At 49.2% G+C, this 26,536-nt stretch overlaps 3 protein-coding genes across 3 annotated transcripts; 1 reads left to right on the top strand and 2 right to left on the bottom strand.

Moving 5' to 3' along the window:
- Nucleotides 1-1,182: 1,182 nt before the first annotated feature.
- On the top strand, nt 1,183-6,062 carry LOC135117608 (uncharacterized). The gene is made up of 3 exons (XM_064037084.1): nt 1,183-1,210; nt 1,607-1,909; nt 5,185-6,062. Exons 1-3 carry the CDS (start codon nt 1,183-1,185, stop codon nt 5,745-5,747), a joined length of 894 nt encoding a protein of 297 aa, XP_063893154.1. The 3' UTR covers nt 5,748-6,062.
- Nucleotides 6,063-13,273: 7,211 nt separating this feature from the next.
- LOC135117612 (uncharacterized) lies at nt 13,274-14,548 on the bottom strand. The gene has a single exon (XM_064037098.1). The coding sequence runs from the start codon at nt 14,546-14,548 to the stop codon at nt 13,274-13,276; it is 1,275 nt and encodes a 424-aa protein (XP_063893168.1).
- An 8,465-nt stretch (nt 14,549-23,013) lies between these two features.
- On the bottom strand, nt 23,014-23,616 carry LOC135117618 (atherin-like). The gene has a single exon (XM_064037121.1). It carries the CDS (start codon nt 23,614-23,616, stop codon nt 23,014-23,016), a length of 603 nt encoding a protein of 200 aa, XP_063893191.1.
- Nucleotides 23,617-26,536: the final 2,920 nt, after the last annotated feature.

The raw sequence follows: 26,536 nt of genomic DNA on the forward strand, positions 1-26,536 counted from the left end.
CTGACAACATGTATATCTAATTCTAAACAAACTTCTTGGAATTGGACAAACACGGTAATGATAGCAAATACATAAATTTTATTTGGTCCTATTCCGTTTAAATAAATTGATGTTGGTGAAAAATGGCATCCCAAGCGTCTTGCTACTGATTCTTTTATTAAACTACAATTGGCTCCTGTGTCTATTAATGAATCGATTGGTACTCCATTAACTACGACACGAGTTAAGTTTAGTTCGGTCTTTCTAAAAAATTAACTGCCTTATTTGGTACTATGGTAATGGATGAATTTGACTCGGCTCTTTGCTTATGATAGCACACTGATTCAGTGTGACCTATCTTTTTACAATATGTACATATTATTGTACGAGTATCATTAGGTCTAGATGATTGTGGGGCTTGGAAAGTAGTGGAGCTGCGAACAGATGTTTGCCTATTTTTAGGGCAAAATGACTGCACATGGCCAACTTTATTACACGTAAAACACTTCTTTTCACCAGCAAGTTTGGGTATTTTGATTCCCGAAGGACCAGGATCACTACTTTCTAACGGTCTCTTTTTGGATTTCGAGTAAATTGAGAGGAGAGATATTAGGGCAGCAGTTGTAGTGACGCCGCTATTGAGTGAGGCCATCCTAACGTCAACATCAGTTATTCCACCGCAAACTAATTCAATGAGTTGTTCATCGGTGAAAGAAATTTTTGTGTTTCGATACAGTCTTATTTTTTCGCTAGCGTACTCGCCATAAGAATCAGCAGAGTCTGATGTATGTAAAACTGCCTTGCTGAGTCTCTCGGATAAGTTTTTCTTTTCGGGATAGGCATCGATAATGTCCGTAGAAAACTTTTCCCAAGATCTGCCTTCTGATGGTTCCCAGGCCTCGAACCAAGTTACAGCGGAACCTCTGAGAGCCTTACCAGCTTTAGCTGCCGTCTTGATACTGCTCCACTTCAAATCGCCACGGAGAGCTTCAATACTGTCGCACCAACTCTTGGCTCCGCAATCATTCTTGTCAGGGTCAAATAGTGGCAGAGCGTTGTCATCATCCTTTTGTTGGGTTGTAGATACGGCATCCCGGATTGCTTTCAAAAGATTGGTAATCGCTTCAGAATCCATCCTGAAAACATAACAAAATAAATTAATTATGAGAGGCGAAGGAGGGATCCCACTTCTGATGTCAGAAAATGCTACAGACTACATTAGTGATGAGAGGTCAGGACAGCAATATAAGCTTTATTTTGGATGTTTTACTCGTGATGTAATTTTGACATTTGACTAATGAATTTTACTACGGGGAAAATGAAATAATTAGGAGAATAATTAGGAAACAAATATGTATATGAATATATTATATTTCTGCAATTTACAGTTTACTAAATGTAAATATAGTTGTAGTCTCAAGGTCTGTTTTCCATGAAACATGATAACTGTATATTTTAATTATAAAAAGTCAAGGGGAATAGACAACTACATAAGTGATGTTGTCATTCTCCATTTATACATAACACATAATGTACATAAAACATAATAATTGTATAATACATGAAAAACACATCGTCACAATATCATAATCAATTAATTAATTAATCAATTAATAATAAAACGTAGGATTCCTCGCACGTATCCGCAACGAATACGTGCGAGGAAGCCTAGGGGTGCGGGATGTAGCGGATAAGTTGCAGGAGAGCCGATTACGGTGGTATGGCCACGTAAAGAGAAGACCACCAGACTACGTGGGAAATTTGGCGCTGCAACTTTCTGTCCCCGGTCGAAGATCACGAGGCCGCCCTAAGACCAGATGGCGGGACGTGGTGTCAAAAGATATGAAGGAGTGCCAGGTGTCCGAGAACGATGTCGTGTCGATAGAGCGAAGTGGAGAAGAAAAATTAGGAAAGCTGACCCCACCACCATGTGGGATAAATAGCTAGAAAGAGAGAGAATAAAACAAGAAACTTAACTTTGATGAGAAGTGGTCCGTTCCGTAGTCGAAGCTCAACTGACTGGCGGCGCACCGTCCATCGCTTTTATATTGTACCATCTAAGTCAATTGACAACTAATAACAACATCCGTTTAAATAAGTTACATTTTAAAATTATTACTAACACTTTAAATTATTATTTTGATAATTCGTAATTATATTTGGCTAAATATAATATTCATAGTTTGTAATTAATATTTTATTAATATTTAAATAACCGACATAATAATATTTCATTCATTCATTTGAATCTTTGAGGTTAGATCAATTGACAATTTGAATCACGTGACACACATCATATCAACAGAATTTTACAGATACTATCACGGGCGTCCTACACTCCACCTCTCTATCTCCGAGCTCCGGTTGGGGTACACCCCTCTTGGCCTCATATAAGGAGGCGGCTTCAAGAATTCTTAAATCAAGAGGGAGTATACCGGTCAGAATCAGTGTGGAGTTTAGTGAGACCGTACGGTAAGCTCTACATATCTTCTGCAAGAAGCTTCGTTGGGTAGAGTCCAGTAATTTCCGCGTGCATTTCTTGGTGGCTGCTGGTGCCCATGCGCTAGCTGCGTATAAAATGATAGGCTCAACTGTCGCTGTGTAAATGGTTCTCACCACTTCCGGGTGTAGACCCCAACTTATTTTTGCCGCTCTACTCAGTTGCTTGTAAGCGGTGGCAGCCTTCTTGCAGACGTTTTTAATGTGGGAGTTGAATGTAAGCCCGTTATCGATAGTCACTCCCAGGAGTTTGATCTCTTTTGTCACGCAAATTGCAGTCCCGCCCATGGTAAGGCGTGGTGTGTCGCATTTAAGTTTCCTCGTTATGACCATAGCATGAGTTTTATGTGGAGCAAACTTTAATTTATTTGCGACACCCCACCCCCGTACATACGCGAGAGTGTCATTTGCTCGAGCTTGTATCTCCTGTGCTGTATCTCCCACAACACTACGTCGTCTGCAAAGGCTTGGACGTAGTCTCCCCGACTATGTAGACCTTTCAGCAAAGGGTCCAGCAGCAAATTCCATAAGATTGGACCTCCTATCGAGCCTTGGACGCAACCCTTGTTTGTGTTCTTGCACTATTTTTCTCCAGTGTTGCAGTGCTTTATGTTGTTCTTGATGTAAGTTCTTGCAGTGTTTTATGTACTGTAACCAATATCGCCGAACTAGCAATTCCTTCAATTTATTCCTGTTATGTAGTAAGGTTAGGTTAGGTTAGGTTACGTTTCGATTGACGTGGCTGTGGTCGCCGAGCCGTACTTCATCCCCGCCCGTGACAACTGGCTGGGGTGCGCTGACGGTTTGGTGGCCATTATTGGCGGGACTCTGACCGACCCGTCTCGGGGCCGTGGCTGGGTTGCTGCGGTCTCGGGCGGCATCGTCATTGTGGGGGCGTATTTCTCCCCAACAAGAGTCGCCGACTTCGAGGGTTTCCTTGTCGAGTTGGGCGCCGGTCCGCCATCACCCTCGCCCGTTCTGGTGCTCGAGGGGATCTCAACGCCAAGTCATCGGCTGTGGGGATCTCGGTCGACCGACTTTGCTCGGGGCGAATTGGCACGAAGTTGCGATGGCAGTACCGGAGACGACGTCGACGGGTTTACGCGTGTATGAGGTGTACAGCGCGTCCAAGGAGACTCTGTGGCTGGCCATCGGCGATTCTAAGTCGCGTGCCAGGGAGGAGCTGCTGGGGTCCCTGGATCGGGATCCGTGGGGCCGCCCCTACCGTTGGGTACGGGGCAAGCTGCGTGCATGGGCGCCTCCACTGGTGCAGAGCATGCAGCCCCAGCTGCTAGGGGCGGTCGTATTGGCGCTCTTCCCTGAGCGAGCGGGACACGTTCCCCCGACGATGGCTTCACCCTCGGCCACAGACTCTCCCGAAGAGGAGAGCACCGATGTCCCCGAGGTGACGCAAGCAGAGACGAGCGGCCGTGTCGCGGCTCCGGGCTAAGAACACGGCGCCCGGACCCGACGGAGTTCCTGGCCGAGCTCTCGTCCTGGCTCTGAAGGTGCTAGAGCCCCAGCTGAGAGGGCTCTTCACGGCATGTCTCGAGCAGGGTCAGTTTCCCAGTGTGTGGAAGGAGGGAGGCTGGTCCTGCTCAGGAAGGAGGGGCGCCCGCGGACTCGCCGTCCGCGTACCGGCCCATAGTGCTGCTCGACGAGGCGGGCAAACTCTTTGAGCGTGTCATCGCAGATCGCCTCGTCAGCCACTTGTGCAGAGGGGCCGGACCTGGACGACAACCAGTTTGGTTTTCGTCGCGGGCGCTCCACCGTAGACGCCATAATGCGCGTGAGAGCCCTGGCGGAGGAGACGGTGTCCCAGGGTGGGGTGGTGTTGGCGGTGTCTTTAGACATCTCCAACGCGTTCAACACCCTGCCCTGGAGCTGTATTCGGGAGGCACTGAGATATCACCGCGTGCCTCCCTACCTCCGTCGCACAGTAGGGGCCTACCTAGAAGGTAGATGCGTCACATATCGGGGACATGACGGTGCCGGTCGGCACCTCATGACGTGCGGTGTTCCACAGGGATCGGTGCTGGGGCCGCTCCTGTGGAGCATCGGTTACGGGTGCTGAGAGGCGAACTCCCGTCGGGCGCCGACTTGACGTGTTATGCGGACGACACGCTTGTCACTGCCCGGGGAGCTCGCACAGGAGGCAGCGTTGATAGCCACGGCTGCGGTGTCACAGGTGGTGAACCGCATCCGGCGCCTGGGCCTGGAGGTGGCCCTCAACAAGTCGGAGGCCATGGTGTTTCATGGCCCCCGACGCGCGCCGCCGTCGGGATCACACATCGTGGTCGGTGGAGCCCGGATAGCTGTCGAGTCCACCATGAAGTATCTGGGATTGGTGCTCGACAGCCGATGGGAATTCGGCCCCCACTTCCGGCGGCTGGTGCCCAAGCTGATGGGTGCAGCGGGCGCGCTGTCAACGTTGCTTCCTAACATGGGGCCCGAGCGCCGCCTGTAGGCGGTTGTACGTGGGAATCGTGCGGTCCATGGCCTATATGGGGCCCCTGTGTGGGCGATGGACCTGGCGGCCAGCACTCTAGCCATTCTGCGCAGACCGCAGAGGGCGATGGCCGTCAGAGTCGTCCGCGGGTATCGCACGATTTCCTACGAGGCGGCTTGCGTCCTGGCCGGATCCCCGCCCTGGGACCTAGAGGCTAAAGTACTCGCGTCGCTGTATCGGTGGCGCGAGGAAGCGGGCACGGGACTCGAGGCCGGTGCAGCGGCAGATAGCGCAGCGCCGAGCAGAGCTCCGTCAGGTCTTGGTGGCGGAATGGCGGCAGAGGCTTCTGCGCCCTACCGCCGGCCTCGCCACCGTCGAGGCGATCCGGCCAGTGCTCGACGACTGGCTCGGGAGAAGGCACGGCTCCCTGTCGTTCAGGGTGACGCAGGTGCTGTCGGGGCACGGCTGCTTCGGCAAGTACCTGTGTCGCATAGGCAGGGAGCCGGACGCTCGGTGCCACCACTGCGTCCATGGCGGGGAGGACACGGCGCAACACACGTTCGTTCAGTGTGTTGCTTGGGAGGAGCAGCGCCGTGTCCTCACAAATGAAGTAGGAGGCGATCTGTCGCTGCCGGCCGTGGTACGGAAGATGGTCGGCAGCGCAGAGTCGTGGGACGCAGTGGTGTCCTTCTGCGAGGACGTGATGTCGCAGAAGGAAGCTGCGGAACGGGAGAGGGAGATTTCAACTGCCGATCCCGCCCGCAGCAGGCGCTCCGGGCGCCGGAGGAGGGCAGACAACGCCCTCTTCCGCCCCCCATGAACGGGTCCAGGGGCGAAGGACTTGGGGAAGTCCCCGCCCCCTATTCAACGGACCCGAGGCGGAGGCGCGCGCGGGTGTCGACGCGCGCCTCTGAGGCGTTGCACGGGGGAGTTTAACACCTCACCCCCCCGTGCCCGAGGCGAGGCCCGCAAGGCGGGCCAGCACCAGTGCGGGGCTGCGGAAGAATTTGGATTCCCGCGGCCCCGCGCCCACGTGTAAGGAGGACACAGGGGGGTTTTAGCCGGTAAGAGTCCGGCACACCCCTCCGCCTCTCCCCAGGCGGAGGAAGTCCATGAGGATTTCCCCCCGAGAAAAAAAAAAAAAAGGTTAGGTTACGTTAGGTTTTTTTTTTTTTTTTTTGTGGCAGGAGTGGGAAATCCTCATGGACACCCCGAGGGGTAGCGACGGACTCTTACCGGCTAAAACCCACTCCTGCCGTCAAGTGTACCCCTGATATAGTCAGAGACCTTATTTGCTCTGTTTTCGATTTTTCAGCTTTTAATGATTAGTTTTCAGGAGGAATAATATGTAGTTGAGTATAATATATATATATTTTAATAAATAGTTTGTATAATACCGTAATGAATTTTTTGTATAGCTTATTAATAATTATATCTAATAGGTTTTAAACATTATGTATATGTCGGAGCACCAGAAGTGGTTAGAATCTTTTGATACACTTGCATCTTGTCAGGATATGAAATAATACCACAGTAGTTGTTCACATCGTCTATTATCGTTCAGTACTTCAATAATCACATTGGTTACAATAAATCGGATACATTTCCAAGATCACATAGTCTGAACTTGGTTTCTCTTCGAGATTCCATTTAAAATTATTTCAATTGACGTTGGCACCTCACGTCACCAAGACGACCACAAACAAGGGACCAGCCAGCAATATTGGGCCGCGCTGTGGGCCGCGCCGACACGGCCATCCTGCGCTTTACACGTCCTCGTGTAAGTAGCACTGTAACAGAAATAATACCAAGGAACATCTTTTCGTTCGGCCACACCTGACCATATCATTAAGCTCAGCTATTGTGAAACTTTATTAAAACATTTGTTAAGACTAGGATGCTCCCTTAACCAGGGACATTTCATAAATAGGGGGTTCCCTCAACCAGGTTCCCTTAACCAGGGTTCCTTTCACTAGGGACTTCTCTTTACCAGAGGCTTCCCTTAAACAGGGGCTTCCCTTAAACCAGGGGCTTCTCTAAACAGAGGCTTCTCTTAACCAGAGGCTTCCCTTAACCAGGGGCATCTCTTAACCAGAGGCTTCCCTTAACCAGGGGCTTCCCTTAACCAGGGGTTTCTCTTAACCAGAGACTTCTCCTAACTGGAGGCTTCCCTTAACCAGGGGCTTCCCTTAACCAGGGGCTTCTCTTAACCAGAGGCTTCTCCTAACCGGAGGCTTCCCTTAACCAGGGGCTTCTCTTAATTAGAGGCTTCTCCTAACCGGAGGCTTCTCCTAATCGGAGGCTTCTCCTAATCGGAGGCTTCTCCTAATCGGAGGCTTCTCCTAACCGGAGACTTCCCTTAACCCAGGGATACTTTTTTTTTAAATCTCTTTTTTTTATTATCGTAGCCACTTAACCAGCGACACGATTTTGGTCACTTAACCAGTAACCATTTTTACACATTCCCAACGAATCTAAGTAATGTGGGAGAGCCAAGAAAGTACCGAGACTCTTTACAGACTGTTACTGCATGAGCTACGACTACAACGTAGAATGATACCAAGTGTAGTAGGACTAGACTACTTCCATTAATTCTTCTTTTTTTTACTCAATAACTTAGTTCATTGATATCCCTGTAAAGGGGGGATAAGTCAGCTAAAAGAGTACAAAATAAAATACAGTAATATAAGATCAAAAGCAATGATAATTTTCTGGTGTTACCCAAGTCTGTTTTTAAAAGAATTTTTATCTGCAGGTACACTAAATCTAAGTGCAGCGGTCAAAAGGCTCGTTGCACGGCGTAAGGCACAATAAACACATTTTTTGACGTTTGGTGCGGCGTAGAGGGACGTGCGATACGTCAAAAGAAAGAAACTAGAATAGGCTTTCCTAGAAATATTGAAAATTTTGGTCGAAAAACTGTAAAATTTAGTGTTTTTTAATGGAAAATATTTAATTTCGACGTCCAAACCTACCCAAAATCGTGCAAAATGCAGTCAGGAAGACAGGTCGGAGTGGTAAGTATTTAATACAATTTTTACAATGAAAAATTCTAGTCATAATTTTGATAAATAATTAATTTTGTGTTTTTTACAGGTCGAGAAGGGTGGGGGTGTCAAAAAATCGGGTCACACCGCTTCGATGTCGCGTTTGAAGGGTTATCGCGTGCTTACAAGCCTGTTGTAGCTATTATACGCAAAAAACCGCATCAAAATCGGTCTCCTTTTGAAAAAGTTATCAGGAGTGGGTTAGGGTAGGTTAGGTTAGGTTAGGTTTTTTATATAACTGTTTACCCGTTCATGGTTTCAACGGGACCTTTTCTATCTAAGTTGCTCTTGCATTCTAATTCTCGCTTTATTCCTCTCGCACGTTCATGCGTCATACTTTATCTTTCTTTCATTCATCATCTCTCATTCCTGGTCGGGTGGGACTCCCACTACTCTTCCTAAGTTTCCATTTCCGGGGTTCTTATAATCTATTGGGATTCGGCAATATTTTAATTAAAAGTCGTTAGATTTCTATAATATGCGTTTTATTTTAAGAGCACAACTTTGGCACAACTTGACAAGACATGACAAAATTTTTCCAAGACAGAATCGTGCACGTTTGTGGAGACACTATCAAACAAAAGCGTTTACAAAGATATCTATCTTATAAATTTATTATTCAACACTCCCACTTAAATTTATAAGGTAGACGTTACAATTTACCAGGCACATATTTCAAAACAACTTACAACTTATAGGCTACACTCATCACTATAAGTTACCATAACTTAAAACTTTTAACTTTTCTCTAGAAACAAAACTTTTAATTAACAAACACAAACGACAAGAATAGCAAAGCTCCCACTGCTTCTCTATATGGGAAATTAATAGTCTCTTTACTTGTATTCTTAGACAAATGTACATTTACATCAGCAGGAGTACTACTACTCTTAGCATCAAACATATTAAAATTATTTATAATCGTTTTAATATACTGTTTCTGACTTATACAATCTTTTTCTCTAGTTATTTCCATACCAATAAATGAATTACATTCTAAAATCTTAATATCAAACTTTCGTTTAAGACCATTTAATATATCTGACAAAACATCTTTTTTTCGATAACAATAATCCGTCATCAACATATATAACTAATATTACTTTGACATCATTAAAACATCCTACAAAAACACAATTATCAGACGGACACGGTTGGAAACCATAACTAGTTAGAAAAGAACTAAACTTCTCATTCCAACATCTCGACGATTGTTTAAGACCATATATAGATTTAATCAACTTACAGACTTTGGAAGGCTGAGTTTCCAATCCCTCTGGCACCTCCATGTATATGTCCTCAGAAAGCTCACCGTACAAGAGGCCGTCTTCACATCAAACTGCTCGATGTGAAGCTCGTCTCTAGCAGCGATGCTCAGCAGCACCCTAATCGAGTCGTACCTGCTTGTGGGGGAAAAGATCTCATTATAGTCCAAGCCCTTGACTTGTGTGAACCCTCGTGCACACAGTCGTGCTTTGTATCGTACTATTTCTCCATCTCTATTCTTCTTTATAGCAAACACCCATTTGCACGATACAGGCTTCTTTTCACTTTTGTCGGTCAGTATCCATGTCTGATTTTCTTCATGTGATTGAAGCTCTTCAGCTACAGCTTTCTTCCACAGATGAGAATTTGGACTTTTCATAGCTTCTTCATAACTGTTTGGAAGTTCATATTCTGTGAAATTTGCTTCTAATCTTTTGTCTCGACGAGGACGTAATGAGATGGTTCTTGGTTCTTCCTGCATCAAATTTATACCTCTTGGAGGAACATAACTTTCATCCATATCTTCTAAACTCTTCATACTTTCATCTGATGATATTTCTTTAGGTTCAACATTTTGAGTTTGGGTTTCATTTAGTGGGGTAGATACTGTAGAATGTTCTTTTTCTTCTTGTTCAACTGTCATTTCCATATATCTTTTTCTTTCTTCCAGCATACTACATTCATCAAACTTAACATCTCGTGATATTGTAATCTGCTTGGTATTTTGATCATACATTCTATAATTGTCGTGGTCATATCCAACTAACAACATCTTCACACTTTTCTTGGCAAGCTTCCTTCGCTTTTCCTTTGGAACATGTACATAACCAATTGATCCAAATATTCTGATATGTTGTAAGTTAGGCTTCACTCCTTGCCACAGTTCAAATGGCGTAACATCTCCCGTCTGGCTTGATGTATTTCTATTCAACAAATATACCGCACAGTTAACAGCTTCTGCCCACAAGTTTAAAGGAATATCCTTTGCATATAACATTGTTCTTGCAGATTCCATGATAGAACGCATCTCTCTTTCTGCTCTCCCGTTCTGTTGTGGAGTATACGGAGCAGTACGTTCATGCGTTATCCCTTTACTCTCCAAAAAAGATGTGAATTCTTGGTTTACATATTCAGTACCATTATCTGTATGTAGTATCTGCAAATCACGCTGAAATCTATTCTTCACAATGGCATTGTACTTCAGAAAGCATTGAAATACTTCACTCTTATGCTTCATAAAGTAAACATGGCGATAGCTTGTAGCTCCATCTTTGAACAACACAAAGTACTTCATACCCGATACAGAAGATTCTTCTATAGGACCGCACACATCGCTGTACACAATTTCACCAGCTTGTGTTGGACCTCGGGTAGATTTCAAGAAGGGGCGTCTTGCTTGCTTTCCATATTGACATGCTTCACAAACAAAATTCTGATCACCGCTCAAAGTAACTGGAATCACACCATTCTTTGACATATTTTGAAGTTCCTTGACATTTAAGTGTCCTAATCTTTCATGCCAAACTTTTATATCCGTTTGCACAACATTACAATATTCTTGTTTGATTGTTTTTATATCCAATTCGTATAAATTGTTCTCTTGCAACTGTGCACACATAACAACAACATTGTTCTTCATTATCATAGCGTTCTTATTGTTCTTCACTATGACATATCCTCTTCTAGTAGCTGCACCTTCAGAAAACAGATTTCTTCGTAAATCAGGTACATACAACAAATGCTCAAGTCTACATCTCTCCCATGTACCATTAACCTTCTTATCTATTAATACAGTTCCTTCGCCACATACCTTTATACTCTGCTTGTTGCCCAATTTAACGGAATTGTTGCATTGAGATTCGTTCAACTCGCAGAAGTATTCTCTCCTGTAGGTCATATGCTTCGATGCTCCACTATCTAAAATCCATGCGTCTTCATCATGTTCAGATGAGCAACCTTCTGCGCTGAATGCCATGTTGTTGGTTTTCTTCTCATTGTACCTTTTCTTAGGCATCCTGCATTCTCTTGCGAAATGACCCCTTTTGTTACAATTGTAGCACACGAATCTGTGAGTTCTTTGTTCTGACGTTGGTTCTGACGTCTTTTGTTTGTCCTCATTTCTAGGTTTAAAATTTCTTCTTGACGTAACTAACGCGTTCTCACTACTATTACTCGTTTCATTGGCTAGGCTGGCTTCTTCATCAACTAAACGCGACGTAAGAGTTTGTATGGTCTGACGATCTTCATCGAGTGACAACCATGCTTGTCTGAGAGAACGATACGTTGACGGCAACGTGCTTAGAATCTTCGTCATAATGGCGGTGTCACTTATTTTCTCACCCGTCTCTCGCAGCTGCTTTGCCAAACTTTCAACCTTTGACACGTGCTGTGCCATCGTGTCACTGGCGCTATACGAGTATTGATAAAACTGCTCATGAATTAACATCTTGTTGTATTCTGACTTCTGTTCATAGATAGCTTCTAGTTTTGTCATCACTTGTTTTGCGGTTTCGCAGTTTTCTATTAACGATATCTGGTTTAAATCCATCGAAGAGGTTAAGATAAACATGGCCATACCATCATCTTTATCCCACTGCACTTGCGAACCGGCTTCTAAGGGTCTTGCCTTCTCTATATTTAATCCCTTCGCTCTTAATGCGCATTTCACTTGAAATTTCCATTGTTTGAAATTTCTTCCATCAAACTTCTCGATTTTCATTCCGTTTGAAACCTCCATTTTACTGTCACTTTTATATCGGAAATAATCCTTGCTCTTAACGAACTAATAATTAAAATATATGCCTAGTTATGTGCCTGGGCCCATAACCTATTGGGATTCGGCAATATTTTAATTAAAAGTCGTTAGATTTCTATAATATGCGTTTTATTTTAAGAGCACAACTTTGGCACAACTTGACAAGACATGACAAAATTTTTCCAAGACAGAATCGTGCACGTTTGTGGAGACACTATCAAACAAAAGCGTTTACAAAGATATCTATCTTATAAATTTATTATTCAATATAATCAAACTATTTTTTCTTTTCCGTTTCGAAATATTCTGTTTACAATTTTTATCTTGTTTTCTATGCTTTCATCTATATATTCTTCTTTTCAATATATAATGAAACATAGATTTCATACTGTATTTTTGTTTATTTTAATTGTTTTATTTGCTAAGTTTTCGCAATATTCCAGGAATTTTATTATATTTCTCCCTTTTATTATTTCCCCTATTTTATCTTTTTGGATCCTAGTATCTAGGTCGCATTCAATAGTGTAGCGTTCTTGTGCAAATATGGGGCAATCGAGCAGTATATGTGGGACAGTTTCGAGTGTGTTGGGGTCACAGATGCACGATGGGTTCTCCTTGCACTTGAAGCGGTTCAAGTACTCGGAGAATCCACCGTGCCCCGTCATTATTTGTGTTCTTATGGCGTTCATACCCACTTTTCTAATTGTTCTGTACGCGGCCACTGCATCTGGGAAGAACATCTTAGTTATTGAGGCGGTTTATCCTGTATTATACCTATGGTTCCATTCGTCAAGCGTCACCATTCGAGCGTGTCGCTTGACGAACGAAACCGGGCACAGGTCGTAGTCGGGTTTCTTTTTGCTATTTATGGCGGCCTCCTTCGCTAGCGCATCCGCCCTTTCGTTGCCTTCGATCCCCGCGTGAGCCTTGGTTAGGTTAGGTTTTGTGGCAGGGGAAATCCTCATGGACACCCGAGGGGTAGTGCCGGACTCTTACCGGCTAAAACTCCTGCCTCGCAAGTTGTCCTCTAACATTGTCAGAGCTCTTTATTGCGATTTGTTTAATTAACATCATATACACATTTACTTAACTAACATGTTTGAACTTATAAATAATGTCTATGGTGTTTTCTTTTCTCTAGTATGATTTACAGGTAAGCAGTGCACATGGCCCAGTGTTTCGTAAATATTTCTTTTCTTAACTATTTTTTTTTTTTTTTTCCGTTTATTGGTACTTAAACTATATACTCAATATACAGGCTACTTATTACTAAACTAACTATTTTTCGCAATAATCTAAAATTTCGGCCGGTCTTTTTTCTCTCATTAGAAATGGGAGGTTTGTTGCTGTAAGGCTCATTGTTAACTCTTGCTCCGTCTCAAAACGTGCTCTCTCTGTAATTGGGCACTCCAGGAGGATGTGGGCAACGGTTTCCTCGACTCCAGGTTCACAGGCGCACGATGAATTCTCCTTACATTTAAATCGTGTCAGATATGAGGAGAATCCACCGTGCCCAGTGAAGATTTGTGTCCTTATGTACGTAAGGTCAATTTTCCTCACGATACCGTACGCGGATATTGCGTCGGGGAAAAACAGTCTAGTGCCGGAGGCTGTTTCTCCGGCTTTATATTTCCCATTCCATTCGTCAAGCGACCTCATACGTATCTGCCGCTTGACGAATGAGATGGGGCATAGGTCGTAGTCCGGCTTCTTCTTCGACTTCAGGGCGGCTTCCTTTGCGAGTTGATCAGCTCGCTCATTGCCCTCCAATCCTGCGTGGGCCTTTATCCAGAACAAGGAGACACTCTTGTTCTGGAGCTTGCAGCGGCGTATGGTGTCCCTTGTTTCCACTGCTAGAGGATGGGGGGCACTGACGTTAGCGACTGTCTGCAGGGCCGCCATAGAGTCGCTGAAGATGCCGAATGTGTTTTCCCGGCGTTTGAGCGCTTCAGTTGCCGCTTTCTGCAGCGCCAACAATTCAGCCTGGTAGACGGTGCAGTATGACGGCAAAGTAAGTTTGAGAGCCTTTGTTTCGGTGGTACTATCCCACAAAGATAGCGCCGCGCCGACCTTGCCCTGTATCTTACTGCCGTCGGTAAAAATGCGCACAGCAAACTCCTCCCTCCGGTTTCTGTACTCTTCGTCGTCCACTATGCTGTCGTACTGCAGTGTCACCAATTCTGCGGGGTGAGGGGCTTTAAGGGCTGAGGCCATCCGCTCGATCTCCCTATCTCCCAGTGTTGGCTGGGGCACTCCCCCCTTCGCTTCGTAAAGTGAAGCAGCTTCCCTTATCCGAATGTCTAGAGGGAGTATCCCAGCGAGCAACAGTGCCGAGTTTAGGGAGACCGTTCGGTAGGCTTTGCACAACTTTTGCGCAAACCCTCTTTGGACCACGTTAAGCTGTTTTTGGACCCCTAATTTGTTTGCGGCTGGCGCCCATGCACTCGCTGCGTACAGTATCGTGGGCTCTACTGCTGCCGTGTAGATGGTCCTGATGACTTCCGGCTGTAGACCCCAACTAGCTCGAGCTGCCCTGGCCAGTTGTTTGTACATAGCTATCGCCTTTTTACAAGCGATAGCTATGTGTTGTTGAAGGTGAGTTTGTCGTCGATTGTGAGGCCTAATATTTTGACATCGCGGGACGTTCCAATGTCGATCCCCCCCATGCTCAAGCGCGGAGTGTCATACTTTAGCTTTCGTGTTAAGACCATTGCGCAGGTTTTGTGCGGTGCGAATTTTAGCTTGTTTCTGACACCCCATGCTCGAACATGTTCGAGAGCGGCATTGGCTCGTCCCTCTATCTCTGCCGCCGTTTCGCCGTCGAAAATCAGGACAACGTCGTCGGCGAATGCTTGGCAGTAGTTGCCCCCAGTGTCGAGCTCCTTCAAGAGGGGGTCCAGTAGGAGGTTCCAGAAGAGTGGACCCGCAATGGATCCCTGGACGCAACCCTTGCTCGTCGATTTTTTGCACTCCTCACCCAAGTACCTCACGCTAACAGTCCTGTCACTGAGGTAACTACTGACCACTCGTCTCAAGTTTACAGGGCACTTTTCCTCAGCCAATCGGACTTTGATGGCAGGCCACCACGCACTGTCAAAGGCTCCCTCTATGTCTAGTGACACAAGAGTAACAATTTTCTTTTGTGTCAACTTCTTGCGGATGTGTTGCACCATGGTGTAGAGGGAGTCCTCTGTGCTCCTTTGCGGCATAAAGCCGTATTGGCGAGTACTGATCCTGGGAAGCAAATAGAACCTAAGGCGAGCGACCAGCATCTTCTCGTACACCTTCCCTAATACAGGCAGGAGCCCAATCGGCCTGTAGGACTTTGGTACGCTGTACGAGTCTTTGCCTGGCTTCCTTAGTGCCACCACCGTTGCCTCCTTCCAGATTTTTGGAAAGTAGTGGCATGTCAGGCATTTGTTAACCAGTGACAGGAAGAATTCAGGGTCGCAGCTTATGGCCTGAGTGCAAATATCTGCTGTGAAGCCATCGGCTCCCGGGGCCTTTTTTGGGTTGAAGGACCTCATGGCCCTGTCCAGTTCGCCTTGGGTGAACGGTGGGTCATGTTGTTCATCATGACTCCACTCGTTCACCTTGTCCGCCTTCTGTCTTGTGAGGTTATGGTCCATGTTGTCATCTTCTTCCCGGTCCACCGGGTAGAATGTCTCGGCCAGCAGCTTCACTGAGCCCTTGGCGTCCAGGGTTATCCCTCCATTTTGTAACGGTAGGTCTTCCTCTCTATTTGCGACTCTCCCCATGACCCTATAAATTCCCTCCCAAACCCCTTCCCTGGTCTGTTTACAGCAGAACCCCTTCCAACTCTCCTCTATGGCCGTTTTTACTGCTGTTTCATAATTCCCTTTTTCTTGCAGGTACAGACTGACGACACTAGCTCTTCGGATCGGTGCAGCGTTCCGGATTCGGCGCTTCCTGGTAGCGACGAGCCTCTTCATCTCCGCGAGTTCCTCTGACCACCATGGCATGGTAAGTACCTCTTTGGACTTTTTTGATGGTATTGCATGCGTACATGTGTCTTGGATAGCTATGGTGTAGGCGCTTATCATGTGGTCCAATGCATTTGTGTTGCTGATATTTCCCACTTCCTGTACCGTCAATTTCTCCTCCTGCATAATTTGAGACAGTTTCGAACGAAACCGCCTCCAATTAGCCTTTTTGGTGTTGAAACGTCTGGTGGTACATTCTATGCTAATACCCTTAGACTTTTGAAGTCTGATACTAAAGCCTATGCCATTGTGATCGGAACTCGTTAGACCGACTATTACCCGCCAGCCGTCCACCAGATGCAGCATATCCTCGGTACACGTCGTTACATCCACGTGGCTGCTGTACCTGACTCCGCCTCTCACGGTGTCGAATGTCGGAGTGTCTCCATTATTGAGGACGTGCATCCCCCACTGCTCCAAGGTCCCGCATAATAGTTCTCCCTCGCGTCTTCGCTGTTGCTGCCCCACCAAGTACTTTTGGCGTTCGCGTCTCCTCCAATGAGCAACCTGCTATGTCCTGCGTGTTGCACGATTCGCCGCATATGCTCTAGGTAAGGCTCCACGGGTTTGTCTGGCTCGAAATAAAATGATACCAGCATGATCGTCCAGGCGCTGGTTCGGACTCCCACCACAACGATGTTGTCTGTGGTGAGTTGTGGGTACTGCATGATATCTAGGTCGTGGTCAAGGACAGCAATTGCTGCCTTAACAGTCCCTTCTCCTCCACCAGCGTTCTGGAAGACCCTCACGCCCCGGTAGCTTCTCATTCTATTTGCCCGACCAACGTAAGGCTCCTGAAGCAATGCAACGGCGACTCGCTGCGATTCGGCCTCCAACAAGAGTTCGTTGGTTGCGAGCTGACTACGCTGCAGGTTTGCCTGGATTATGGAGTACTTGTGGGGAGCTGCTGGGACCACCTTAGCAATAAGCTATAGACGCTCGGGCGAGTGAGTCCCACTTGCGACGTACGGGGCAATCGGTGCTGAACGCATTGTGCTCAGCGCCACTCACTTTTGCTCTGGTACAGTTCACACACTTAGGCGCTTCGCCTAGTTTGTTGTCTGGGCAGTCCATCCTAAGGTGTGGACCACCACAGTGGCTGCACAGGTCGGACGTGTCCTTGCAAAAGCGTTTGCTATGTCCAAAACCCAAGCAGCGTGTGCACTGCACCAGGGGAGTTTGGTCTTCTACCCGCACTATCTGGAGGTCTATTCGAAGCTTTCCTACTTCAGTAGCCCTCCTCCATATAGAAGGAGAAACGCTGAGCACAATGCTGTTACAGTGGGGGTTTCGCGCTTTTCTTCTGTACTTGACGCCCATTCTGAGCTCCTCGCCCCCGAGGCCGTGAAAGAGTTCCCGGTTCTGATTCCTAAGGGCTTTTAAGACGTCTTCGTCGCTATGAATTTGCAAAACGTCCCTAAGAATCAGAAGCGGGTCCCTGTTGCGTACTTCCTCGACGACGAGGTTCTCTCCGACAGTTTCAAGCCTCTCTCGGATTTTCTGCCTCTCTTCCTTCGTTCGGCAGCCCATGATAATCTTCCGATCTTTTGCCTTTCTCACCCTTTCTACTTGCACCCAGCCTTCCTTTGCGTCCACAGCCCGCCTCACTCTCTCAAGGATCTCGTCTCCTGTATCCAAGCTCTGTGTAGAGGAAACAACCACGGAGTGTAGCGTCGCTCGTTCCTGCGTTTGAACGCTGGTTTGTCCTCTGTGTGTTGCCGCCACGGATGCGTAGGTTCTTTCCCCACACAGATCATTGGCTATTAAGGTTTCCCTAAGGTTTTCCATTTTAATAATGTTTTCCTTCATGAGGGTGCTATTTTCCTCGAGGCGTTCGAGTAGTTTTTTCCGGCTTTCGTCAGTGGCGCAAGGGCTCGGTGAGTTAGGCTGTCCGGTTGTTTTATCGGCTGCAGTGGGAGCAGAAATTGTGAAGCTCCTTCCTTTCCTTTCCGACTCCTTCACGATCTCAAACAGTCGGTCGATTGCCGCAAGGACCTCTATTTTTATTTCTCCTTTGAGATTCCGAGAGTTGCCCAAGTGTAGCTTCGCCTTGTTTAGGCAGGCTCTTGCTTCCGACGTGAGATCCACGTATTTTTTCTCGGGTTTTTTGGCATCCGCTGAGACCCGCCGCGTCTCCAGGGGCCCGGGAACCTTATTGGCAGTTGTTTTTGCCAGTGGTGGTGTAGATTTTGCTTTGTTGGCTGGTAGTTTAGCCTGGGGCTCTGCTATGCCAGCCTCCAATTCAGCAACGCTTTTCCTTACATTTAAGGTTGGGGTTGCGGGTTTCTCCGGGGATCGCGGCGAGACTCCGGGGCTGCGTGAGCTCTCGTCCTTTTTCGCTGGAGTGCGGAACATGATTCGGGAAAGTAAAATAAATTTCAGAGGACAACTGCACAGTCAATGCTGATCCCTGTAAAGGGGGGATCAGTAAGTTATTTTAATGTAAAAACTAAGTGTAGCGGTCAAAAGACACGTTGCACTACGTGTGTCAAATAAATTAAGTCGGGAATTGCTCCCCGGTCCAACTATGTGGTCAACGCTATGTGATAACCTTTTCTAAAAATGTTCACTGCAACTTACGCTATAAACCGCTTAATTAGCGTAGGAGAGCCCAGATTACAGTGAACTTAATATTTTCTGAGTCAGGAGACTGCTAGAATGCCAAATCCGTCAAAAAATATTTTTCAACAAATTGGTCCCAGAGTCATACCCTTTCCTATAGTAAATTTTAAATTTTTTGACGTTTGGTGCGGCGTAGAGGGACGTGCGATACGTCAAAAGACGCGTCTCGGCGAGCCCTAGCCAGCTATCCAGAAACTAGAATAGGCTTTCCTAGAAATTTTGCCCAAAATCGTGCAAAATGCAGTCAGGAAGACAGGTCGGAGTGGTAAGTATTTAATAAAATTTTACAATGAAAAATCTAGTCAGAATTTTGATAAATAATTAATTTTGTGTTTTACAGGTCGAGAAGGGTGGGGTGTCAAAAAATCGGGTCACACCGCTTCGATGTCGCGTTTGAAGGGTTATCGCGTGCTTACAAGCCTGTTGTAGCTATTATACGCAAAAAACCGCATCAAAATCGGTCTCCTTTTGAAAAAGTTATCAGGAGTACTAGTGTTTTTATAGGGCCTTAGGTGGATTTTGGGCGTCTACTATTTGTATGGAAACGGATGTTTCGCGAATTTTTGACGTTTGGTGCGGCGTAGAGGGACGTGCGATACGTCAAAGACGCGTCTCGGCGAGCCCTAGCCAGCTGTCCAGAAACTAGAATAGGCTTTCCTAGAAATTTTGAAAATTTTGGTCGAAAAACTGTAAAATTTAGTGTTTTTTTTAATAGAAAATATTTAATTTCGACGTCCAAACCTACCCAAAATCGTGCAAAATGCAGTCAGGAAGACAGGTCGGAGTGGTAAGTATTTAATAAAATTTTTACAATGAAAAATCTAGTCAGAATTTTGATAAATAATTAATTTTGTGTTTTTACAGGTCGAGAAGGGTGGGGTGTCAAAATCGGGTCACACCGCTTCGATGTCGCGTTTGAAGGGTTATCGCGTGCTTACAAGCCTGTTGTAGCTATTATACGCAAAAAACCGCATCAAAATCGGTCTCCTTTTGAAAAAGTTATCAGGAGTACTAGTGTTTTATAGGGCCTTTTTTTTTTATCGACGTAAAATCATCAAATGACCCCTCCCGCTGTGGGTTAGCAGCGGTGAGGGAGTGTCAGACTCTTACTGACTAAAATCGTCGTGTTCCGTCATAGGCCTTTTATGTACCAGGGCCGCGGTATCTCTTTCGAACAACCCGCAGCCCCGGCAGGCCTTGGCCCTGCTGGGCCCCGCTGGGTTGCTGACGTCTTTGAGGAGCGCGTGGAACAACGCGCGCCGTCGACACGGGTCTGTCGTCTAGGAAGACAGAGGGACGATGAGCCACCCGAACTCACCGCCCACAGACCCACGCCTACGGTGGCCGGGAGTCATCTCGCGACACCCGGCGCCCATGGTGTCTACCTGGTCCAGCGCGGCGGCCGGGATGAGAGGTGAGAACTCTCTGGCGTTCCGCCTCCTCCTTCTCGAGCATGACCGCTTCGCAGAAGGAGGCGACGGCATCCCATTCCCTCTCGCCCCGGACCATGGCCTGAACCAGGGCCGGACGCGAGAGGTCGCCGCCGCCCAAAGCCTCGACGAGGACCCGGCGGTGCCCTTCCCATGCGGGGCACACCTGGACTGTGTGGTCCACCGTGTCCTCGGGGCTGTCCGCACAATGGTGACACCGGGCGCCTCCTCACGACCGATGCGGTGCAGGTACCTCCCGAAACAACCGTGTCCGGTGAGGACCTGCGTCATGCGGTACGTGAGGGCGCCGTGACTCCTCCCGAGCCACTCCTCAAAGGGGACTTACCGCCACGATGGTGGCGTGCCCTGCACTGGGTTGCGATAGTCGCTCCCTCGCTGAGCCTCCTCGCGCCAGTCGTACAGGCGCAAGAAGACCCTCGCCTCCAGATCCCACGGTGGCAGTCCAGCGAGTAGGCCAGCTGCTTCGCGGGAGATCGTGCGGTACCCCCGGATTAGCCTAATGGCTATCACCCTTTGGGGCACGTTCAGGTAGTGCACAGCCCGCGGCCGTGCCGAACGTGCCCATACCGGGGCCCCGTAAGGGCCATGGACCGCATGACCCCGCGTAGAGTTTACGGCAGGGGCGTTTGGGCCTCCCAGGTTGGGCAGGAGCCGCTTGAATGCAGCACCTGCCTTCTCCAGTTTGGGGCCCAAACGTCGGAAGTGCTCGACGAAGCTCCACCGGCCGTCGAGGACGAGTCCCAGGTACTTCATCGCCCTCTCGACGCCGATGGTAGCCCCCACCGTGACTTGGGAGCCTGAAGGTGGCGCGTTCCGAAGCCCATGAAAGCACATGGCCTCGGATTTGTGCAAGGCCACCTCCAGTCCCAGCAGCTGGATCCTCTCGATGACTATCGCAACCCCGCGCGTCATTATGTCGGCCGCCTCCTGGTGCGACCTCCCTTGTGCCAGAACCAGCGTGTCGTCAGCGTAGCAGACCACGCTGACGCCGCTAGGGAGGTCGGCGCGCAGCACCAGTCGTAGCCGATGTTCCACAAGAGCGGCCCCAGTACCGACCCTGCGGAACACCGCACGACATCTCTCGCCGGTTCCATTCCCCGTTGTGACCAGGGTAAATGATGGACCTATCCGACAGATAGGCCTCGACCACGCGACGAAGGTAGGTCGGCACCCGGTGATACCGGAGTGCCTCCCTGATGCAACTCAAGGAAGGGTGTTGAAGGCGTTGGCGATGTCAAGAGACACCGCCAAGACGACCCCCGGGACACAGCATCCCCGTCGTGAGAGCTCACGCGCATGATGGCGTCCACCGTTGAGCGCCCTTGCGGAAACCGAACTGGTGGTCCGCAAGGTCCGGCCCTATCCCCAAGGTGCGCGACGAGGCGGTGTGCGACAACTCGCTCAAAGAGCTTGCCCACCTCGTCGAGCAGCACGATAGGCCGGTATGCGGACGGAGAGTCCGCAGGGCGCCCCGGCTTCCGTATGAGGACCAGTTTCCCTGTCTTCCAACGAAGTGGGAACTGGCCCCTCCAAGCATGCGCTGAGAAGCCCCTAAGTCGAGGCCCGAGAGCCTCAAGGGCCAGGACCCAGGCCTTGCCAGGCAGGCCGTCAGGCCCTGGGGCGGTGTTTTGGCTTTCAGCCTAGCCACCGCCACTCTCAGGTCCACCCAGTCACCTCGGGGACATCGTCGTCGTCGGAAGTGTGGTCCGTCGTTGACACCGCGGGTTGCAGAGACATGGGCGGGGGAGTGTTCCCCGCGAAGGGAACAGAGCGCTCACCACCTCCTCCACCAGCTGAGGCCGAAGACTCTGGGTCAGCGGGGGCCCATGGGCGGAGCTTGCCCCGCACCATTTTGTACAGGCGCCCCACGGGTCCCTGTCCAGAGACCCCAGCAGCTCCGCATTGGCCACCTCCTTGGCCTGGATGATGGCCAATTGGAGGGCGGTCTTCGCAGCTCTGTAACCCTCGTATAGCTCTGCTTCCCTGGCTTCTGCATCCGGAGGGCGGATGCGCAGCCTGCGGTGTCTGGTGTACAGGTGCCTCGCAGCGACGCACGCCTCTCGAAGGGCGGCGATCTCGCAAGACCACCAGTACACCTGGCGTCGGGCGCGTCCTGGCGGGGCTCGGGGCATGGCCACGTCACAGATCTCGGACATGGTCTGCCGGAACCACCCGCCTCGTCGTTGATGTCGGCGGGCCTGTCCGGTGATGACACCCAGGCCTGCACGACTGAGGCTTCCAGGAGAAGCTCCCGGTCCAGGTGCCTCAGCGCCCAACGTGGACCACTCGGGGTCTGCAGGACCGGCGCGCTAGGGTTCTGGGCGGAGACGTCAAACCGGATGTACCGGTGATCGGAGTAGGTCTCCACCCTCTCCTCCACGCGCCAGTCAAAGACACGCGGCAGCAGAGCGGGGCTGGCGAACGAGATGTCCACCACTGACTCGCCCCGCATCCGTACGCACGTGGGGACAGAACCCCGATTGAGGACGACCAGGCCTGCTTCCAGCGCCCAGTCCTCCACCATCCTACCCCGTGCATCTGTGCGTCGGGAACCCCAGGCCAAGTTCTTGGCGTTGAAGTCCCCTAACACTATCACGGGAGGGAATAACTTCCGACGACGACGGACAACTCCAGGAGGAGTTGTGGAACTCGGCGAGAGTTCGGCTCGGGGAGAAGTACACCCCCACGACGACTATCTCCCCGAACCGTGCTGCGACGCAACCCCTTCCACTCTTCACCCCTTCGAGGGAAGGAGTACCAGCGGCGGCCGACGATATGATGGTCACTGAGCCGCTAAGGTCCTTAACCCAGTCATCCCTGGGAAGGACAAAGTACGGCTCAGCGACCACTGCGCCATGCTTTGGAGCAACAGATCCTGGGCACGGGCGCAGTGGTTGATGTTCGCCTGGAGGAAGCGTAGTGGAGCCAGGCTAGCACTCCATCACGTCTTCCTCCTCTTGAGGCCCAAGGACGGGCGCTGCAGCAGCAGTGGCGACGGCGACAGCGGCGGCAGCGTTGGGGGCGGCGGCGGCCGCAGGAGCTGCGGTGGTGGCCACTGCGGAGGTGACGGCGGTGGCAACGACGGACGGCCGACCCTTGCCCTTACTCGGCTTGGCGGGTGGGGCACAGGTCTTGCTCCCCGCCCGGTGTTCGGCCGGCTTGCCAGCAGCCGCACATGCAGAGCAGTGCGGCGTGGCGCTGCATTCCACGGCCTTGTGACCGGGCTGACCGCAGCGGAAACAGAGGGCGCTGCGGTCGACCTCCGAGGTGCAACGGACACCCACATGATGCCCGACGTGGCATCGGAAGCACTCAGCGGTCTGGGGTCAAGCAGCTTAACCTGCGCCGACACCCAGCCGACCAGCAATCTTCGGCCGTCAACAATGTTCTTGGCCGCCGTCACGGGGCAGCTCACCGTGATGGTGCACGTGCCCCTGAAGTCGGGACGTATGGTGCCCGCCTTGACTTCGTCGGCGGAGCACCCACCCGTCCTAGCGACGGCGGCCACTACCTCCTCCGCAGTAGCTGAGTCGTCCAGGCCCATGATGCGCAGATCCGCGCACTTGTGGGGCCTGGAGACTCGGGCGTCGTCCGCACTTATGGACGCCCTAAGCCTCTCGGCTAGAGCGTCTGCGGCGGGCCCACTGGCCGCTCCTGGGACCTCCAGCATTCGGGCGCCCGTTGCGGTCACCCTGAGCCGGAGGCCGGAGGCGATACCCAGCTCCTGCAGGTTCACCGCCTCCTTTGCTTGGGCGAGCACGTCGCGGTACGACACGCCCCTTTTGACCGCGTCCGGCTGTAGTGTGACTACTACAGCCGCGGTTTTGGGGGCGCGGAGTTGCGCCGCGGCGGCTCGCTCCCTGCGCCGCCGTTTCTGGGCCTTCTTTTTGGCCGCTTTGGCCGCCCTCCGTTTCTTTTTCTTTTCCCCCACCACCTGCCACTCAGACTCAGTGGCAGAGGTGGGGCCCACCGCGCTCCGCCCCCTGCTCGCGCATCTTAGCGAGCTCCGCCCGGAGACTCCTGTTCTCCTCCACGAGAGACTCCAGGGCGGCCGTCAGACGACCCACCTCCTGCTGCAGTTTGGCCAGCTCGCTCACGGGAGCCCGGCCAAAGTTGCTCACCGCTGCGGCGGTGATGGAGGCGGTGGCGGCCTCAATGGCGCCGTCCTTGCTCGCCTTTTTTCGTTTTAGGGCCACCTGCCTGATGGCGGACTCCACCGTCTTCTCGAAGTCCGCCCTCCGCTCCCGGTCGGAGCCGATGGCCGACTCCTCCTCGGAGGAGGAGCTCAGATGAGCCGCTCCTCCGCCACCCCCAGAAGCCCCAGCGGACCCTTCGCTGACGGGCCTCCTGGCGACCTTTTTGGCCGAGGCCCCGCGACCACCAGAGGAGGACCCGGGGTCTTCCCTCCTCCTCTTGAGGAAGGCGTCGACCCGGTGGTCCTTCTTGTTGCGGGGGAGCTTAAAACCCCCCGCATCCCCCTCGCTGGACACGGACTCGGATTCCGAGTCCTCATCCCACTCCTTTTCGTTCTTATTATTATTATTATTTTTTTTTAAAGTTTGTGAATCCATATAGTTCCCACGATCATGAGAGCAATTGTTCGTCCACCCCGGCAGTGGCCTCATACCGGGGCAAGCCTACATACTGTTGGGGGCGGCTGGCCCCAACAGGGGGGAGCGCTAACGACCGTGTCCCCCACGGCCATTCATCCCCTCGCCGCGCTCCCGAAACTTGGGATTGGGTGGTTTTTTATCAAGAGGTGTCCTTCCTCTGGGCCGGGCGATTAAGCCAAGCCCTCGGCGGCGGCATTATGCATGCCTCCGTCTGCTGTCCGGCCAACCCGGCTCAGCAAACCCGCCGAAAGGTTTGCTCTTCGTTGTACGAAGAGCAAACGACAACGTGGGGACCCCCTCGGTGGGGTTTTTATAGGGCCTTAGGTGGATTTTGGGCGTCTACTATTTGTATGGAAACGGATGTTTCGCGAATTTTTTGACGTTTGGTGCGGCGTAGAGGGACGTGCGATACGTCAAAAGACGCGTCTCGGCGAGCCCTAGCCAGCTGTCCAGAAACTAGAATAGGCTTTCCTAGAAATATTGAAAATTTTGGTCGAAAACTGTAAAATTTAGTGTGTTTTAATAGAAAATATTTAATTTCGACGTCCAAACCTACCCAAAATCGTGCAAAATGCAGTCAGGAAGACAGGTCGGAGTGGTAAGTATTTAATAAAATTTTTACAATGAAAAATCTAGTCAGAATTTTGATAAATAATTAATTTTGTGTTTTACAGGTCGAGAAGGGTGGGGTGTCAAAAATCGGGTCACACCGCTTCGATGTCGCGTTTGAAGGGTTATCGCGTGCTTACAAGCCTGTTGTAGCTATTATACGCAAAACCGCATCAAAATCGGTCTCCTTTGAAAAAGTTATCGGGTTAGGTTAGGTTTTTTTTTTTTGTGGCAGGAGGGAAATCCTCATGGACACCCGAGGGGTAGTGCCGGACTCTTACCGGCTAAAACCCACCTGCCGTCCCTTGTTCCTCTGACGTGGTCAGAGACCTGTTTAGACTTGTTTATTTTGTTATAACTTGATTAATTTTTTGATGATACGTGGAATCTAGATCGTTTTAAATATATATTTGTATATAATAAATATTCGTATATATTTAAATGGTTGTTTATATTTTTTAAAGTAGTTCATGTGTTTTCTATATCATATAATCTCAGTATTTATACCTAATAAGATCTGTTTTGTATATAATACATTGTCATTTTTGTGTATAGTTGTATATGGTACATTATTATTATTTGTATATATTTAATTATAAATATTTGTATATAGTTGTATAAATTAAATTATAGGTATTTGTGTATAATTGTAAAAATTTAATATTTGTGTATAATTGTAAAATTGAATTATAAATATTTATGTATAGTTGTAAAATTTAAATTATAAATATTTGTGTATAATTGTATAAAATAAATGTTAAATATTTTGTGTATATATATATGTAATAAATTGACGATCTTTTGTGTATACCCCATGCTTACCAGGCCATATTATTTCTAATAAGGTGGAAGCATGGGTCAGGCTTCTTTATTCCTACGTATTATTTTATTTGCAACTGTTTCGGCATACTCTAGGAATTTTTCTCTTGCTTTTCGTTTGTGCATTATGTGGCTAATGTTTTGCAGGCTCAGCTCTATATCTAATTCCTGTTCCAGTGTCCACCGTTCCCGCGCGAAGATAGGGCATTCTAGGATGATGTGGGGACAGACTCAATCGCACTGGTCGCAGATGCACGATGGGTTCTCCTTACACTTGAAGCGGTGCAAGTATTCGGAGAACCCGCCGTGCCCCGTCAGCACTTGTGTTATTACCCCACGTGGTAGAATTTTTCTGACGATCCTGTACGCGTCCGCAGCGTCGGGCAGAAAGATCTTTGTGACCCCCGCTGTCGCTCCGTTTTC

Source organism: Helicoverpa armigera, chromosome 1, assembly GCF_030705265.1.
Source record: "Helicoverpa armigera isolate CAAS_96S chromosome 1, ASM3070526v1, whole genome shotgun sequence".
Lineage (NCBI taxonomy): Eukaryota > Metazoa > Arthropoda > Insecta > Lepidoptera > Noctuidae > Helicoverpa > Helicoverpa armigera.

Bases quoted from the DNA above. Each gene is read 5' to 3' on its own strand.
- LOC135117612 (XM_064037098.1), bottom strand. From the start codon at position 14,548: ATGTACAAACAACTGGCCAGGGCAGCTCGAGCTAGTTGGGGTCTACAG.
- LOC135117618 (XM_064037121.1), bottom strand. From the start codon at position 23,616: ATGGGCCTGGACGACTCAGCTACTGCGGAGGAGGTAGTGGCCGCCGTC.
- LOC135117608 (XM_064037084.1), top strand. From the start codon at position 1,183: ATGCTACAGACTACATTAGTGATGAGAG. The intron at 1,211-1,606 runs GTCAGGACAGCA...AATAAAACGTAG, and splicing joins GACTACATTAGTGATGAGAG to GATTCCTCGCACGTATCCGC. The intron at 1,910-5,184 runs GTGGGATAAATA...CGAGGAAGCGGG, and splicing joins AAAGCTGACCCCACCACCAT to CACGGGACTCGAGGCCGGTG.